The sequence below is a fragment of the Trametes versicolor genome (genome assembly GCF_000271585.1).
Source record: "Trametes versicolor FP-101664 SS1 unplaced genomic scaffold TRAVEscaffold_7, whole genome shotgun sequence".
NCBI classification, from domain to species: Eukaryota; Fungi; Basidiomycota; class Agaricomycetes; order Polyporales; family Polyporaceae; genus Trametes; species Trametes versicolor.
In genome coordinates this window covers 1,910,265-1,925,064 of record NW_007360327.1, presented here as the reverse complement: position 1 = coordinate 1,925,064, position 14,800 = coordinate 1,910,265, and the positions used below count along the sequence as shown (strand labels likewise).

At 57.6% G+C, this 14,800-nt stretch overlaps 4 protein-coding genes across 4 annotated transcripts; 2 read left to right on the top strand and 2 right to left on the bottom strand.

Annotated features, from left to right (window-relative positions):
• Positions 1-108: 108 nt before the first annotated feature.
• On the bottom strand, positions 109-4,239 carry TRAVEDRAFT_150398 (Cse1-domain-containing protein). The gene is made up of 16 exons (XM_008041634.1): positions 3,989-4,239; positions 3,753-3,923; positions 3,142-3,522; positions 3,029-3,091; positions 2,853-2,969; positions 2,670-2,799; positions 2,319-2,617; positions 2,113-2,259; positions 1,922-2,055; positions 1,753-1,868; positions 1,546-1,702; positions 1,401-1,492; positions 1,038-1,341; positions 804-983; positions 605-748; positions 109-552 (listed from the first exon to the last, which is right to left on the bottom strand). The coding sequence occupies exons 1-16, from the start codon at positions 4,190-4,192 to the stop codon at positions 222-224; spliced, it is 2,970 nt and encodes a 989-aa protein (XP_008039825.1). The 5' UTR covers positions 4,193-4,239; the 3' UTR covers positions 109-221.
• Positions 4,240-4,416: 177 nt separating this feature from the next.
• On the top strand, positions 4,417-6,188 carry TRAVEDRAFT_169754 (fungal hydrophobin). The gene is made up of 4 exons (XM_008041633.1): positions 4,417-5,331; positions 5,439-5,655; positions 5,711-5,778; positions 5,834-6,188. The coding sequence occupies exons 1-4, from the start codon at positions 5,193-5,195 to the stop codon at positions 5,842-5,844; spliced, it is 435 nt and encodes a 144-aa protein (XP_008039824.1). The 5' UTR covers positions 4,417-5,192; the 3' UTR covers positions 5,845-6,188.
• Positions 6,189-9,056: 2,868 nt separating this feature from the next.
• TRAVEDRAFT_126310 (MFS polyamine transporter) lies at positions 9,057-11,159 on the top strand (the record flags this gene model as incomplete). Its single annotated transcript, XM_008041632.1, has 12 exons — positions 9,057-9,154; positions 9,228-9,400; positions 9,455-9,538; positions 9,591-9,682; positions 9,742-9,888; positions 9,944-10,007; positions 10,070-10,181; positions 10,237-10,349; positions 10,409-10,600; positions 10,656-10,841; positions 10,904-11,042; positions 11,099-11,159. The coding sequence occupies 12 exons, from the start codon at positions 9,057-9,059 to the stop codon at positions 11,157-11,159; spliced, it is 1,461 nt and encodes a 486-aa protein (XP_008039823.1).
• Positions 11,160-11,519: 360 nt separating this feature from the next.
• Positions 11,520-14,418, bottom strand: TRAVEDRAFT_48796 (uncharacterized protein; the record flags this gene model as incomplete). Its single annotated transcript, XM_008041165.1, has 11 exons — positions 11,520-11,692; positions 11,751-11,947; positions 12,005-12,110; positions 12,167-12,699; positions 12,759-12,885; positions 13,050-13,065; positions 13,119-13,135; positions 13,188-13,323; positions 13,377-13,433; positions 13,493-13,905; positions 13,968-14,418. 11 exons carry the CDS (start codon positions 14,416-14,418, stop codon positions 11,520-11,522), a joined length of 2,226 nt encoding a protein of 741 aa, XP_008039356.1.
• Positions 14,419-14,800: the final 382 nt, after the last annotated feature.

Below are 14,800 nucleotides of genomic sequence, written 5' to 3'. Positions count from 1 at the left end.
TGTGCGTGGCCAGGAAAGGAAAGCGAGTAAGTACGTTCAGGCTCCCTGCTCAGCTCAACCACGCAAGGTCATTGTAGTGATGCCCGCCCCGGTCAGTGTGAAAAAATACTAGTTGCTTGATTGAAGACTCATGCCATACATGCGTGCAATGCTACAAATGTGATCCATATCCCTCTACCTCATCGTTCATCATACCCCCCCCCACTCACACAACTACACCCTCAGATATTGTACCCAGCCGAAGCGAGCCCCTGCAAGAACGTGCCCGTCAAGTTCGCGTCCGTCTGCCCCACCCACCCCGCCACATCCGGGAACCGCCCAGACAGCCCCGCAAACTCCTGGCCCACGAACGCCGGGAGGTCCCTGACGTGCGCGACCGGGTCCACGGGCGCGGTCTCCGCCGCCGCGAGCCGCGAGTACGCGGCCTGGTACCCCGCCGTCTGCTCCTCGTAGTCGATCTGCGTGAGCCCCGCGTCCGGGTCCTCGTCGTCCTTCTTTGACAGCTGCTGGCCGACGCGGAAGAGCTTTACGAGCGCCTCGAACGTCGGCGGGCTAAATGTTTCATAAGCGGGCTGGGTGCAGCGCAGAGAGATGGATGACGTACCATGACTGGACTAGTGCACCCTGGTGCATGAGCGTGGACTGGGAGAGGAGGCGCGTAAGGCCGACAACGACCACCTTGCGGTCCTTCTGCGGCATCTTGGGCACCTGCGGGATCACAAAGTTCGCCAGGATCTGCGACCAAAGCCTGAATGGGGCGTCGTGTGTCAATAATGTTCGCAGAAGGAGCAGGAGGGACGTACTGTGGCTGGATGGACTCGACCTGGCCCACGATGTAATCGGGGGTAATGTCGTCCTTGGCGATGGCGAGGCAGAACCCGAGGTAGTACACAAAGTGGTACACAAACTTGTCCGTCTTGCTCGTCTGCAGCCGGGTAAGCAACGTGATGATGATCGACTTGAAGTACTGCTTCACGGTCGCCCTACAGACACCCATCAGTCTCGGTTCTCCTAAATTACAGACAAACAACACTTACGAAGGTACATGTTGGACGACCGCCTGCAGCAGCTCGAAGCCCCACCCGTCGTTGAGCTTCGACGGGATAAGACGCTGCTGGACGACGCCGAGCACTTGCGTTAGCTGGCCCGCGGCGACCATTGCCGGCGCGTCGCGCGCCAGGAACGCCTTCAGGAGCTTCACGAGGCCCGGGATGCTGCCCTTTTGCTGCCACGACGCGGGCGTGAGCAGGAACGGCAGGAGGCTCCGGTACTCGGCCGGCACTTCTCCCGCATGCAGGTCGAGCATCTGCGCGAGGATCTGGAACACATAGGGGATGTACTCTGGAGGCGCCCTAGTCAATAGCTGTATTGGCGGCGAAATTGGTGGATGGTTTACGCACGCTCGATATCCTGCTGGAGGATGATGGTGAAAGGCCCGAATAGCGCTTGCTCGAACGTCGCAAGAGTGCTCGGGTTCGCCTGCACAACAAACCTAGGACGTGGGTGTCAACTCGGTGCCCTACACAACCCAGCTCTTCCACTCACCTTAACAACGCAGAGATGCTCTCAAAGATGTACTGGTCGAAATTCGGGTTGCTCGGATTCTTCGAGATGACGCCCAAGATCGCGACCAGCCTTTGCAGGAGGCGCTGATACCCGTCCGCCAGCCCTGAGCGTGCCGTAACAATGACCCTCATCGCGCCTGTAGAATGTTTGTCAGCATCAGTGCGAGGAGATGGAAAGTTCACTGACACTTCATCAGGTAGTCGTTCTCCGCGACCTTTTCGGGAGTAGGCGCCTTCTCGACCCTGGAAAAGAGCGCATCGAGCGTCTGAGGCGCGATCTCCTTGACATCCACGGTCGAGAACCTGCAGGACTGGTTGAGCGGCTACACTGAGGGACAGACCGGTAGGCCACGCACATGGGCTGGTTGCCTTGGCGGATGAACAGGATACGCTCAATACTGATCGCGGCATACGTGTAGCATACATAGTTTTCTGAAGACAAATGGCGCACGAGCGACGGTAGCACAGAAAGTAGCTGTGGCTTGACGAGCTGAGACGTATCAAACACTCAATATGTGTTTGGTGACTTCAAGACACGAGTACGCACCTGGTTGCGGAACGTGTAGAGGAAGCGGATGGCATCAACCTGCAGGATCGGGTGGATGCTGCTCGGGTCAGCCTGCAGGTCCTGGAACACATGGTCCGAGAAGAACTGCACGACGTCGATGAGCGCGTTCGTCGACGTAACACCGTGCTGTCATCCCCCACACCGTCAGTTCGCATTACCCTTCACAACCCGTACTGCACCCGTACCTGTGTCGTGCTCCCACGCGTCGCAACCGCCGTCAGCAGGTAAATGGCCGTGTCTTTTGCGCGCCAGTTCTCTGTTTTGTTGGCCGCGTACTCGTTAAGCCCCTGGCCAATCCATGCGCCGGTCACCTCGGTCGTTTCCGCCTCGAGGCCGGAGGCGACCAGCGCCCGGAGCACCTCCGCGGCGGCTTGTCGCCGAGTGACTGCGTCGTTTGACACGCCGAGGCCGCCCATGGATGGGAGCGCGAGGTCGAGCCGGATGTACTCAAGCGGGTCGTCCTCGAACTGCTCGAGATCGTGTTCTGTGAACGTCAATTTAGCACAGGGGCACGCGCATTGTTGTGAAATACACACCCCGTAGAGAGACATTGGGAACGACGACACCCTGCACAAGCCCTGAAATAGTCTCTTTCGAGCCGAACAGGTCCTTGTAGTAACCCGTCCGGATCGCGGAAGCGATGAACCGGAGAGATTGGGAAACGAGCTGTGGACGTTACGTCAGACGTATAGCTTGATTGAACGAACGTGGAAACGCACCCCATCATCCGCAACCGACGGCCTCTTTCCGCCACCGACGAGGTCCCAGATCGACCGGACGAAGGCCTCCACTGATGCGGATGCCTGGAGCGTTTCCGGGTAGAGCTTGACGAATAGCTACACAATATATATTGGTGAGAGGTCGGGGAGCAAAAGGCCGCTCGGTGAATGCGCACCTCCACAATCTCCAGGATGCTCGTTTTGATTTGCGAAGGGAGGGACGGGGTAGTATCATCGGGCTATGCGACCGTCAATATACAGCGCCGGAAGTACGGGTATGATTACTCACATCTCCTTGGAGCGAAGGCGGGTCCCACTGAAGCAACTTCAAGAACAATCCACTCTCCGGGCCAAAGAACTGTGCATGCGAGTCCTCGATATCCGGCGGCAGATCTTGGCAAGTCAAATCGTAGAAGATGTCGACGAGGAAGACCATTGCCTGTGCAACCTGTGGCAGGTTGGCAGGCGGAGGGCTCGAGAACAGCAGGTTGGTGGTGTGCAAGAATATTTGGAGGAAGGGACGCGTGAAGCGGGAGAGGACGTAGTTGATCACGGTGAAAAGCGCGTCGGAGCGTGCTTCAGCGCGCCACGGGCGGAAGATGGAGTGCGCGGTTTGGAGCACGCCGATATTGACCTCGAAATTGGTTTCGGATAGGGAAGATACAAGGCTCTGTAGCAGACAGATCCCGTCAGTCGCCGTTTCAGCGCAGCAGAGACAAAGTTAACTGTTAAGGCGTGTGGAGGCGGTCATCCATTGATTGGTTTACGTGGACGAAGTCCACCGCGGTATGCCGTACAGTGTACCCAGGACACACAAGTGCCCCAGATGAGAAGGTGGTAAACACGCCTGCTCTTGCACTAGCGCATACAAGCACGGACCGAGATTGCAACGGTACTCACGTCGACCAAATCCGGCCACTGCTCGGGGAAGTCCACCTTCGCGATGAGCGATATCGACTCCGCGACCTGCGCCCGGACAGCCTTATCCGACGCATTCGATAGCTGAATCATAGCTGGAACGAGTGCATTACGGAGGGCAGCTCTGTCTGCCTCCGGCACGGGTGGCTCGTCCTGTACAAAGACGCGTCTGTGAGCATGATCATGCGCAGATCAGCGGGCATCCAGCGCGTACGCACGTCTTCCCATCTTGACTTGACGATGTTTTTGAGGTACACGCTTGCGGCGAGACGGACGGCGCGATCCTGGGCGCCCTGGAGGACAAGGGTGAGGAGGTGCGTGAGGAAGCCGGGCTGAACGCTGAGTGATTGGAGGCTCTGTTCCGCCTGCTTGCGGGAGGATGGGTTCAGAGAGGCGAGGAGGAGGGTGGGAAGCTCGGCCATGGTGCAGCAGACAAATTCGAGACGGCGAACGAGACGAATGGAGCCACAGGAGAGGAGGCGCAAGATCTGCAGAGCCAAGCCGCCAGCCGTTTCACGACGCGCTTCCAGTCCGAGGCGCGCCCCGACGCGTGTTTTCGTTTCGGCACGTGCGCGAACCTAACCTTGCCCTCGGCCATCTAACTCCTTTCGGTTTCCTTCTTCCCGTCATCGCCCTCTCCACCGTTCTTCCCTTCCAACAAACTTTTGCCCTCACACAGCGTGTCGCCGCTGCAGCGTCCATGCACCACGGCGTCTCATATGTTCCACAGCTAGCGCTGCAGGTCTCGGACTGATAACCTGGCGAGTCCGCCCCGAGTCAATTATAAAACATTGTTGATCCCACGCGCGTCTCGGCCTCTTCACGATCGTGTCACAGAAGTTGACCGCGTATTCTCGCTTCGGCCATAATGCGCTTGCGCGCTCCACTCCCGCTCGCCGTCGATGGCGGTCGCTCTCCCTTGCCCGGCCTGCTTCCGGTCTTCTTGCTCGACCTGACCGTCCGCGGCGATCCTCCCCGGCACGGTCGACGCGCTTCCGGATCGTCCAAGCATGTCTCAGCGCCGCGGGGTTCCAGCTGCAGGACGGGACACGGGCGGAGTGCAGGCCACGTCCGAGACCGGCGGCAAACGTAAGACACACTTGGGGGGTCCGACTTCTTTGATTGGAAGAGTTGCAGCCGAGGCCTCGGCACACTGCGCACCGCTACCCTGCTGTGGCGCGCTGTGTTTCGAGCGAATGAAATATGCCAGATGCCAGGCCTTACCGTCCCTGCCCTATATAACCCGACCGCCCGAGTAGCCTCGACCCTCCTCGCTTCTTGCATCCCCCTCCCACCCGCCCCATAAAGCCCCTCGCCCGCCCCCGGCCTCGAGCCACCGACACTCCTTAGTCCCCAGTCACTCCTTGCTTTCGGGCCCCTCCGAACCAATCCCTTGCGGTCGCCGTCCACATCCTCGCAGACATGAAGTTCGCATACGCCGTCGCCGCCCTCGTCGCCACCGCCGCCTCCGTCCAGGCCGGCGAGACCAATGGCCAACGCCTCGCGCGCGGTCTCTCCCCGATGCCCCCCAAGAGGATGTACCACCCTTCGCGCGCTTCTGGTCAGTAATTTTTAGTGCGCGTTCGGGCGGCAACAACCGCACCTCTCCGCTTCCATTTCTCATCCCACGTACATCTCCGCTGACGTGGCATCAATCCTCTTCCACAGAAGCGAAGCGGGCGACGCCCTCTGGTACTCCTCCCAGCGGTGGCAGTGGCAACTGCAACACTGGCCCCGTCCAGTGCTGCAACTCCGTCCAGAAGGCGGGCACTGGTGGCGTTATTGGCGCTATCCTCGGCCTCCTCGACGTTGTCCTCGACCCCGAGGCGCTCGTTGGTCTCCAGTGCTCTCCCTTGAGCGCTGTTGGTGTCGGTGGATCTTCCTGGTGAGTTACAGTGTTATATGAGCGATGGCCGGTATTGATACCCTCATCCCTGTAGCTCCTCGACGCCCGTCTGCTGTGAGAACAACAGCCAGGGTGGCCTGATTTCCATCGGTTGCATTCCGAGTGCGTTCTATCTTTCCTTGCGCTCTCCGTTTGTACGACTGACGACGTGTTCTAGTTATCCTATAAGCAACCAAGGACCTAATAAAATAGACCGCCCGTGATGGCCACCGCGACAAATATCCTCGTCTCCGTCTAATAGTTTCAGGGCTCTCGCTACGTTATCTGGTTTGAAATGTATCGTTTTCCTCTCGTCTTCCGTTACCCTCTTTGCACACTGTTGGATATACGTGACGACGAGCCGCGATACTGCGCTATACCCTCGAACCTTTGTCTCCCCTCGCGATCCTCGGACTTGAGTTGTGTATCCGGTCTCGCGTGCTGGAGGTGCTACTACGTCTCCCCCGCCGTAGAACTTTCTCCGTATGCTCTAGGATACACATGCTCTTCCAATTCACTCTGCTTTCTGGGCTTAAGTGAACGAGTGTGTCATGGTTGTCTGCAGCACAATGCCCCACTTCGCGACGACATGGTGGCGTGAGGTGGCGTGTGCGATGATCCACCTTGCAAGAGCTGTCAAACTTACGTGACGGCTTCGCTTCTTCTTACATGTCCCTATATGGATCTGTCTTTCCCTAATTGGGAAGAGGAGCGCTCGTAGAAGGTGAGTACGAGCGCCGCCCCCTCGATCCCAGTCACCGTCCATGCTTCTCCCCCTCTTGACGTGAGGAGCTCTCTAGAGCTCCGCGGAGCTACTCGCTTTAGACTCGCAAGTACTCCGTAGGCGGGCGCGGGCGGGAGCCGTCGCAACACGTGGCCGGAAATTCACGACTCCGGTGACTAGTACTCAAGGTGAGAAGTCCAAAGGTTCGGGAACCATATGCTCCACCGATTGACACTGGCGCCCACAACTTACGATCATCGAATGTTGGCACAGATCGACGGGCATCAGAACCATTGCGGCGTACATGTTCTATGTAGCCGGAATGAACTTGCCACTGACAGCATCCCGAATCCGGAGGATGACAGCTCCGACAGACGGTCCCGAACTTCGAATTCGTGCCAAGCACTATGCACATCCCGATGTTGCTTTGCCAGGTTCTGTGCGAACTGCCAAGAGACGTGCTTGAAGCTTTTGCGTACGGCGTACCTGGGCGCGATTACAACATCGTGGGTCCAGTTATGCCGTGACTGTGCAGACGCCGCGGCGGTACCCGGCTATAAGAGCATGGTCTTTCTTTCGTTCTGTGTATCCTCGTTTATTGCCCTCCAGATCCGAGCTCTATGGTATAGACGTCGACAACAGAGCACAGGAAAGGACACTCACGAGCCTGAGTGACTCCTCGGTAGTTGTCTTCTGTGGGGACAGTACCATGGTGGCGCCCTAAATACTCGGATCCGGATTGTCAATCTCCGCTACGGACGCCAGTAGAAAGGCCAGCGTGAGCGGGGGCCTTGCCATGGTCGCGAGGGAACTCCGTGTTGTGCCATAACGCCGTATAAGTAGATGCGAGGATGATCAACCCATTGCAAGCTATCTCCGACCGTATCTGCTAAGTCAAGCACCTCACCACACAAACCCAAATACTGGCCAGAGCTCCGAGGTAGCCGTGACTTCTCTGCCGCGGTACGTTCCACCGATCATGACTCTACAACAGTTGGCTAATGATCCGGCAGCTGAGTCCGCACAATGCAATCCTCCGAGGTAAACCTGATCCGTTCGGCCGTCGCAGACATACCGGTACAGTCAATCGAACGAGGATCAGGGCGCGATTCACCCAGACCTCTATCGGCTGACTTGAATAGCCCGGCATATTGTTTCGATGTACCAGCAACCGTAACTTTAACCTTGTTCCTCGGCAGCTAGAATACTTCGAGTCGACGAGGAAATGCGTCGAGGTGCGCCTCGATTTCGTGAAACCCATGCAGCGCACTGCATGGGGTGATGACTGGTGCAGTCCCACTGCTGTACCTGCTGTACAGCAGCAGTGACTCGCGCGAACTGAATATGCGCGAACCATCGGAGAAACGAGCCGCGCGCGGCCATGTCCAAACATAGGGCCGGCGACTCCGAGTCGTGTGCCACCCCGAAACAAGTCGCCCAAGTGCGAAATTAGCTCAAAGCTTTCGTCCTTCGGCCGACGCGTTTAGGGGCGTCGACCTTGCTTTATCGGGGGCCGAGTGCCAGCGGAGGACCAGAGATCGTTCCACCGGCCAATCTGTATCGCATTTGTGGTGGAGAGTATCGTCGTGACTCGAGTCTCGCAACGCGTGCGATGGCAGGCACGATCGAAGTACGTACATAGCCGGTTCAGCGACCGGTCGACGTTGTGTTGCCTCAGGCCGCAACATCCCGTCCGCGTTACTTTGTTGTGTTTTGGTGCGTGATATGCTGTCAAGCCGGGTGCGCTGTAAGTTCATTATCCGGACCACGGCCTTCTCCATGAATGTAACCAACACCTAGATATAATCGGCTTCCTTCCGTACCTGATCTCTATGGCTAACCCGGGCCGATACTAGAAGGTCCGCAAAGAAGACGGTTGACCCGCGTTGAGAGCAGCGACTGCTTGAGCGCTATCGACTCTGATGATAGCGGCTGTGGTTTCAAAGCTTCATTCTTGACGCGTTTGGTGCAAAGGTCCGCGGAGGATGGCAGCGTCGACGTTTCGCGAGCATGATGGCTCGACGGATGCGTCCTCCGAGATCATCGCGGGGATGTGTCCTGGACGCTTACGATGCGTACGATGGCCGCGCATGACTTAGTGTGCGAGTGAATCTATATTGAACTCGAGCTGTGCATGCGCGCACCGCGGCCACGGCTGCAACACCCGCTGAGGCAGGCAGCTGCATGTACAGTACTTTTGCGAGCTTGGTTATCGGCCGTACGCAATTCGATGGAGTGGTGGAAGCGACAGCACCGCCTCAAAGTCGGGCGAGACTCCTCGATCACGGTCCAATTGGACCGGAAAAGGCAGGCGAGTGGCCTGATTGGGACGGGGTAAACAGATCGGCCGTTTCGGCATTATCGGTCAGACGATGTCATTGGGAGCGCGATGCCGGCTCTGGCTGTGGGACGGCAAGCAGATACGAGACTCTGTCCAATCGCTGACTGTTCCTCTCCCTTCTCATGGCTCCTGCGGCTGGCCGGCTCGAGTTATACATATACCCCCGCCCTCCCCCGGGCCCCCGCTGCTCCCCAGTACTCTCGAGCCTGCAACGTCCTCGCGCACATGAAGGATACCAGCCCAACCCTCCAGGACTCCGGTCTCTCGTCCGCTACGCCCACCGTACATGGCGACCCCAGCATCTCTCAACCAGTGCGGGGAGAAAAGAACAAGAATATGCCTAATGACGACGATGACGGGGAGACGCGCTCAACTGAGGAAGATCTGCTCATAGTTGACTGGGACGGTCCGGATGATCCCCGTAATCCTAAAAAGTGCGTCATCTATCAGCCTAAGAAGCAGCAGGGTCTGACCGTCTGTGTGCGCAAACGCCCATGTACCTTACAGCTGGTCGTACAAGAAGAAATGGGCTGCAACGTTAATCGTCTCCGCGTTTACCTTTATCAGCCCAGTATCCTCTTCTATGATGGCACCTGCCAGCACGCAAATCGCCCAACAGTTCGGTATCACGAACACCTCAGTCATTGCGCTGATTACTTCGGTATTCGTTGCCGCATATGGTCGGTATATATCTCCAGGAAGATCTTAAAACGCGTGCTCACATCTACCCTTAGCGTTCGGACCATTATTTCTGGGGCCCATGAGTGAGCTGTTCGGTCGCTCGCGGGTGCTTCAAATCGCGAATATGTGGTATCTCGGTATGTACGACTTCCTCATATCTAAACTGCGCATGAGCTCATCTTACTCTAGCGTGGAACCTGGGCTGCGGCTTTGCACAAAACACGGGGCAGCTGATTGCCTTCCGCTTCCTCGCCGGTCTGGGTGGGAGTGCACCATTATCTGTCAGCAAACTTCATCCTTCATCTACGCTATATGTGTACTAAACCTGGGTATCTTACAGATTGGTGGTGGTGTACTTGGCGACCTATGGAAACCGGAGGAGAGAGGGCAAGCTATCGCCCTCTACTCATTAGCGCCATTACTGGGGCCTGTCATCGGGCCTACCTGCGGCGCTTGGATCGCTCAGAGATCGACATGGCGCTGGGTTGTACGTGTTATATCACCCGTTCTCGCTGCCCGATCCTGACGGGTAATTACTACAGTTCTGGTCCACCACGATCGTGGATGGTTTCATTCAAGTCCTCGGACTGTTCTTCCTGAAAGAGAGTACGTCCGCCTTCTGCTCATCTTATTGACTAAGCCTTTCTCACCACTTGCCCCCATCACAGCGTTCGCTCCAGTCCTATTGGAACGCAAGGCCGAGCAAATACGGGCCGGTATGGACCCTGAGAAGGCCCAGACGCGCGAAGTCCGCACGGTGTTCGACAACGCCGACAGACAGTACGTATATAAAGGGCCTGACTTCGTTCAAGATTTCAAGCTGACCGCTTTGCAGCTGGAAGAACATCGTCACGAAGGCGCTCATTCGCCCGTTCTCCTTGTTCTACCACGAGCCTATTGTGCAGCTCCTCGGCCTGTACATGGCATTCGTGTACGGCACACTGTATCGTAAGTTTCGCCGTTCACGCTCATTATGAGACGCTTTCCACTGATACATTGGACAACAGTCTTCCTAACAACAATCCCCGGCATCTTCGAGGGAACGTACCACCAACCGGTCGGAATTGCCGGCTTGCACTACTTCGCGCTCGGAGTCGGCCTCACCGGTGCATCGCAGCTCAACGCGCGTATGCTGGACAGGATATACAAGTACTTCCAGGAGAAGAACGGTGGTGTCGGAAAGCCGGAGTACCGATTACGTGTGTATCCTCCCCTCTTCCTATACGTCGGCAGACAATTGACGAAGAGCTGCAGCGTCGATGGTACCTGGGGCATTCCTACTCCCCGCCGGCCTGCTCATCACAGGCTGGACTGCTCGCGCTGACGTTCACTGGATTGCACCTGACATTGGCATCGCCTTGGTCGGTGCGGGTACCATCCTGAACTTCCAGTCGATCCAGACGTACATCATCGACACCTTCACACTTCACGCCGCTTCCGGTACGTTTTTGCCTCGTACATCCGCAGTTTGACGTGTGCTGAATCGAGTTCGCCTCTTGTAGCTCTTGCCGCAGCGACGTTCTTCCGCTCACTTGCAGGCTTCGGTTTCCCGCTATTCGCACCCGCGATGTACAAGGCGCTAGGCTACGGCAAGGGTGATACAATCCTTGCGTGCTTTGCCATCGCCGTTGGTGTCCCCGCGTAAGTCATTTCCCAATCTCAAAGTTCTTCGTATGCCCTGACGCAACGTTGTGTAGGCCATTCCTATTCTGGACATACGGCGAGCGAATCCGAAACGCCAGCAAGTACGCCAGGTAAGGTGCCTAACGCACCCCACTCCGACATGCGGGCTCTAGCCCCACGACCCCCTGTTGCTCCATCTGACACGTCTCCCGTCGCATTGCTTTATGTTCTCTCGCATCTTCACGACTCCCTGCATTTCCTGCTCACGCCCCCGACGTCTCATCACGCCGCCGCATCTGACTCACATCCACGCCCTTCTTGGTTTACCACGTAACACCATAGAGTACGCACATCGGGCACACGGACGCTGTCCCGCCTCACTGTATTATCGTACACATTCAGTAATTCCATATCCGCCTGGATGGTAGAATACCCCTTATCATGTTCTGCGTGCGCCAAGACGATGCCGGGATGAGTTTAGGGGTGACCAAGGGCTCACGTCGCCCGTGTGCCATTCCCGCTGGGATCCGCGATCGCAAGGAAGCCGTACGACCACAGCTGGATCGCGTCCGACTCGGTGCCCGAGGGCGAGAGCGCCGCGAGGTCCGCCACGCTGAACGCGTTCGTCGTGTTGTCGAAGCTGTACGACCAGACCTCCGAGTACAGTTCTATCGAGGGACTGAGTCAGCTGCAACGTGCGACAGCGCCCGGAGAAGGGGGACGTACGGTCTTTAGCGCCACGGATAGACGTCCATAGGCGTGTCTGCGCATCGCGCAAGGCCTGAATAAAATCCGCGTCGGCGCACCAGTCCGGCATCGGCTGCGGAGCACGATCCGTGTCCGCGCTCGCCGACTCCTGCCCGCCCATACAAAAGCCGAGCTGACGCGCGAGGCCCGCCGCCATGAGACCCTGCTGGAACGACCTAGGGAAGCCTCAGGATTTATAATGGAAAAAGGATGATGACGGGGGCCGTGCGTACCAGACGACGGTGCCGTGGTATGCCGCGCGATTGAGAACATCTATATTGGTGTCGTTCGAGTCGTAAGCAGGGTTCGCGACGACCATGCCGATATTCGTGAGCAGCCCTGTGATGCGTCCGTCAGCGTGACACAATATGACTAGAGCGAGGCGGCACACATACCTCTGGGATACGGCTGAAGCACGTCTACGACGTGCTGCAGAAATCCGCGCGACACGTTCGCTCCGTAAAGCAGGTTGAAACCCAGGTCCGAGTTGAGCACTTCGACCGGCGCGCCGTCCTCCTTCAGCGATAGCGCGTAGAAAGACACGTTCCCGCTCGAGCCTGCCAGTAACGCTTCGCTCAAGTTCGCGATCCTTACATAGTTCTCCAGCCGGCTCTGCGCAGCCTCCTCCGCCACTTGCACTTCAAACAGCCCCGCAGCCTGCGCCTCCCACACGCTCGCAACATCCCCTACCGCGCCCGCAGCGAGCCCCGAAAAGTCAAGTAGACCGGCGGTCAGGAGCGCCTGGGTCGCGCGCAGGGACGCAGGGACGAGCGCGCTGTTGACGTCGAACGGGTACACCCCAAACCCGAGCCCCTCGTTGCTGTCGCGCCAGTTCCCGACGGGCTCCCCGGGACGGAGGCGGATGAGATTGGAGACCTGCGGAGAGCGCGCGAAGGGTGCGGCGCGTGCCAGGTTGTAGGATATCGTCCTAGCAGGGCCATTGAGGTCACAAAAAGCTGGGGGAACGGATAGACGGAGAGGACATACCGGTTCAGAATTTCGGCGTATGTGCCGTTTTGGAGTGTCGCGTTCTGGGCGAGAAACTGTTCCGCACGGCCAGGGCCTTGCGGGAGGTCGAGGAAGTAGTGGCTCAGTGCGGGGAGGAGGAGTAGATCTGTATTTCGGGTATAATCAGTCGTTCGACTTGAGGAAGCGGACTCGTTCACTGGCCTGTATCAATCATCTGAAGGGGTGAGTACCGCTTCTATGTAGTGACGCGCGGCATAGTGGACGATACCTTGTAGTCATAGAAGGGCGCGTTCCCCAAGTCACTCCTACCAGTTTGCATGTTGACCTACACTAGCCTCAGTAATATAGTGCAATACACTCGCGGGACCTGCGACTGACGAAAGAAGCATAATCTCCTATATCTCTGTCAGGAAACAATCACCGTAAGAGAGAACGTTCAATGCCTACCGATAGTTTCTTCGTGGCATAGGGCTCCGGTAGCATTTGTGCGCTCTATCACGGCACCTAACGCTGCCTCAATCGCCTCCGACGTGAGCGTCGGCATCAGGAGTCGCAGCGCGATGAGCGAGTCGCGGCCGAAGTACTAGCGCAGCTCAGTTGTCTGACAAACGGCCACTCGCTGGGCTATATCCTCACTGTCAAAAAGCGCCATCCGCCAGCTGTGAACTTATCTTCATACGTGAGGAACGAGACCTGTCGGGGCACGCAAGTCAGCCAACGTCTGTGCAGTGGGTCCCGTACCTAGGATATACCTGTTTTGCCGCGTCGTTCTCCCCATCGGACAAGCCCTGCAGCACATTCTGTAACGCAGTGGTCTCGCTCTCGTTCCCCGGTAAGAACAGCCGCTGCGTATCCAGCCCTGGCAAGCTGGTCTCGTTCGTCACCACCTTCACCGTGACCACGCCAGCCTGCCCAGCCTCTACACTCGCAGGTATGATGATGTCCACCGTCGGCGGGGTCCATGTCCCGTTGTCCCCTGGAGTTACTGCAAGGCGTACGGGACTTTCAACGGGAACGGTCAAGTAGAGATCCGCGCCCAGGTAGCGCGAGGAGTCGGGCGAGGTGGTGTTGATCCATTGACGGTGCAGGCGGACCAATGTCTCGTTGAACGAGATGAGGGTGTAGTTGAAGATCGAGTGCATCGTCCCCCCGCCTTCAACATAATCTACGACGTCAAAGTACTTGTCAGTTCTGCATGCTACAGGCATCGAGAGTGTGTCCGTGTACCTCTCATGGCGCGGACGGCTCCGATAATTGTGGCGCCCAGCGTCGCGTTCCGGTCAAACGCTAGGTCCGCCTGCACGCCGACATTGAAGTAATCCGCCGTCGCGCTCTTGAACGAGCCTTCCACGAGCGTCACACCTAGGGCCGTTGGCGAAGTCGAGTTGCCTCCAGGAGCACTAGCATCCGCTGAATCATCCTTGGGCAGGAAATAGGCGAGCGCGCCAGAGTTCCCCGCAGGCAGCGCGACGACGAGCCTTCGCACCGCGCTCGTACTGCTCGCACTCGTGAGCACCAGCTGTCCGCTTGTCCGTCCATCGCGCAGGAAGTAGTTGTCGTTCTCGCCCGATGCAACGTGAAATGCAAGTGTCGTGTTCGGCGCGCCGACAATCTGTGCAACTGTGGTACCCGCAAGTGCAAAGAGGGAGATGACGCAAAGAGTTTTGACGAGACGCATAGTTACAAAGTCTGAGGCTGGAGGTGTCGCAGTCAGGGATCGACGTCCAAACCTAAGGCAACTGGGCAACGGTGTTAAGTACCACTCACCTCTGGCTCGGCTAAGTATCATATGCCCATAGCGTCATATGCGCCAAGGTCAGCTGGCTCCTAATGACAGTCGCGTGGATGCATACACACAGGAGGCGCGCCGCGTCCCATCGTAGCGTATTTACGATGACGTGCTCGTAAACATTGCCTGACCTGTGTAGATATAAATCAAACAGCGGTTATGATTCGCTTCACGGCTTCACGCAGCTACGACGCATATTTGCAACTTGGAACGGGCGAGTAGAACGATGTCAACCACAAAGAAAACGAGAGTATACCCACGTACACGAACG

What these genes read in the sequence shown, in the direction of transcription:
- TRAVEDRAFT_150398 (XM_008041634.1), bottom strand. Translation starts at nt 4,192, where the DNA reads ATGGCCGAGCTTCCCACCCTCCTCCTCGCCTCTCTGAACCCATCCTCC. An exon ending in TCCCAATGTCTCTCTACGGG is followed by an intron (nt 2,618 to 2,669) that starts GTGTGTATTTCA and finishes TGACGTTCACAG; the next exon opens with AACACGATCTCGAGCAGTTC. An exon ending in CGCCAAGGCAACCAGCCCAT is followed by an intron (nt 1,869 to 1,921) that starts GTGCGTGGCCTA and finishes CCAGTCCTGCAG; the next exon opens with GTTCTCGACCGTGGATGTCA.
- TRAVEDRAFT_169754 (XM_008041633.1), top strand. Translation starts at nt 5,193, where the DNA reads ATGAAGTTCGCATACGCCGTCGCCGCCCTCGTCGCCACCGCCGCCTCC. An exon ending in CCACCCTTCGCGCGCTTCTG is followed by an intron (nt 5,332 to 5,438) that starts GTCAGTAATTTT and finishes CCTCTTCCACAG; the next exon opens with AAGCGAAGCGGGCGACGCCC. An exon ending in GGTGTCGGTGGATCTTCCTG is followed by an intron (nt 5,656 to 5,710) that starts GTGAGTTACAGT and finishes TCATCCCTGTAG; the next exon opens with CTCCTCGACGCCCGTCTGCT.